The sequence below is a fragment of the Verticillium alfalfae genome, genomic scaffold (genome assembly GCF_000150825.1).
Source record: "Verticillium alfalfae VaMs.102 supercont1.5 genomic scaffold, whole genome shotgun sequence".
Classification (NCBI taxonomy): Eukaryota; Fungi; Ascomycota; class Sordariomycetes; order Glomerellales; family Plectosphaerellaceae; genus Verticillium; species Verticillium alfalfae.
In genome coordinates this window covers 303,250-304,857 of record NW_003315034.1, presented here as the reverse complement: position 1 = coordinate 304,857, position 1,608 = coordinate 303,250, and the positions used below count along the sequence as shown (strand labels likewise).

At 59.6% G+C, this 1,608-nt stretch overlaps 2 protein-coding genes across 2 annotated transcripts in view; one reads left to right on the top strand and one right to left on the bottom strand.

The window, feature by feature from the left end:
* The window catches only part of VDBG_04428 (PKHD-type hydroxylase TPA1), a gene marked incomplete at both ends in the record, with an annotated part of 2,229 nt that extends 1,314 nt beyond the window's left edge, over nucleotides 1–915 (top strand). The window contains one exon of the mRNA XM_003004776.1: nucleotides 71–915. Within this exon, the coding sequence (XP_003004822.1) occupies nucleotides 71–915 (845 nt within the window). The remainder of the gene's footprint in view (nucleotides 1–70) is intronic.
* A 419-nt stretch (nucleotides 916–1,334) lies between these two features.
* The window catches only part of VDBG_04427 (endopolyphosphatase), a gene marked incomplete at both ends in the record, with an annotated part of 3,237 nt that continues 2,963 nt past the window's right edge, over nucleotides 1,335–1,608 (bottom strand). The window contains one exon of the mRNA XM_003004775.1: nucleotides 1,335–1,548. Within this exon, the coding sequence (XP_003004821.1) occupies nucleotides 1,335–1,548 (214 nt within the window). The remainder of the gene's footprint in view (nucleotides 1,549–1,608) is intronic.

Here is a 1,608-nt window from a genome sequence, read left to right as displayed (position 1 = left end):
GGAGCAGGAGCAGGAGCAGGAGCAGCGAATGCCCCAAGAAGAAGAAGACAGAACAAGGATAAAAGAACAGCGACACCTCCGCCTGGCTCGTCGCCAAACCCCCGCACAAGCACCGCTACCTCTACCAGCAGCCCGCCGACCTGCGCGCCGCCCGCGACGAGTCGCCCGTCACGGAGCTCCCTCGACGTGCTGCTGCCGAGCCGCCAGTTCCGCCAGTGGCTGCAGACGGCGACGGGGTGCGTCGTCGAGGGCCACGACCTGCTTGCGCGCCGGTTCCGCCGCGGCCAGGACTACACCCTCGCTACGGGCTACGCCGGCAAGCCGCGCCTCGAGATGAACCTCGGCTTCACGCCGACGGTCGGCTGGGGCGACGACGAGGGCGGCGACAGCGACGACGACGATGAGGAAGACGAAGAGGAGGAAGAGGAACAGAGGAGCAAAAAGGGCAAGGGCAAAGCGAAAGCCAAAGACAGCAAGAAGGAAAAGCAGCAGCAGCAGCAGCAGCAGCAGCAGCAGCAGGAAGAGCAAGAAGCTCCCGAGGTCGGCGGCCACGAGGTCTACATGGCCGGCGACGACGAGGAAGACGACGACGACGCGGACGAGCAGGCGAAAAAGGACAAGAACGACGCGGCCGTGTACAAGTCGAGCGGCGACGAGGACAACATTCTCTTCTTCCAGGCCGCCGCCTGGAACAAGATGACGCTCGTGCTGCGCGACAGCGGCGCGCTCAAGTTTGTCAAGTACGTCAGCCAGAGCGCGCCGGGCGACAGGTGGGACGTGTCCGCCAACTTTGACGTCGAGGAGCAGGACCTGCCGCCGGGGGCTGAGGGGGACGGTGGTGCTGCCGGCGACGACGACGACGAGGAGGAGGAGTTCCAGGGCTTCTCGGACCGTGACGAGAGCGAGTCGGATTGAGGGGTCTGCTGTCTCGTTTGGCCGTTGTTCGGCTTTTGCGTTTCATGGCGTAGGCGCTGGCGCACGAAAATACAACCCCGTTTGAGTCGACGCTGTGCCTTCAGCATGCTGGGAAGCGAAGCCTCATATGAGATGGGGACAACGTGGGCGGACCCTACGAAGACAGTCACAGACAGCGCATGTCATCGCCAAAGTGACAGGGTACGCCCCAGTCACACCCCGAGGCGCACTGCCTTGTCGTATACGCACGCAGTCAGAGCCAAGCATCCATCACATGACGCTCGTTGTTTATCCATCATGAAACAAAATGCCTTCCATTCAGATCATGGCACACGCTACCCTATCCGTATTCCTAACTCATTCGCGGTGCCAGGCGTGTTCCAGACGCAAAACTCCGTTGATCCCCAATGCCCAGGTATCTAAAGTACAACATACAAGTCGCAACGCAATGCTGGCTCGAAAGCAAATGCGGGTGCAGCTCGTGCAAAATCAAGCAATGCAAGCCACGCTACAGCTTCTTCAGCTGCTTCCTCGGTACCGTGTCGACGAAGGCATGGTGCATAAAAAGCATCCACGCCGCGTTTTTCTTCTTCTTGTTCCGCTGCTTCTTCTTCTTCTTGAAGTTCTTGTCCACTAAGACAATGTCGTCATCATTAGTGATGAACGTGGGATATTCCTCAACTTCTATCTATT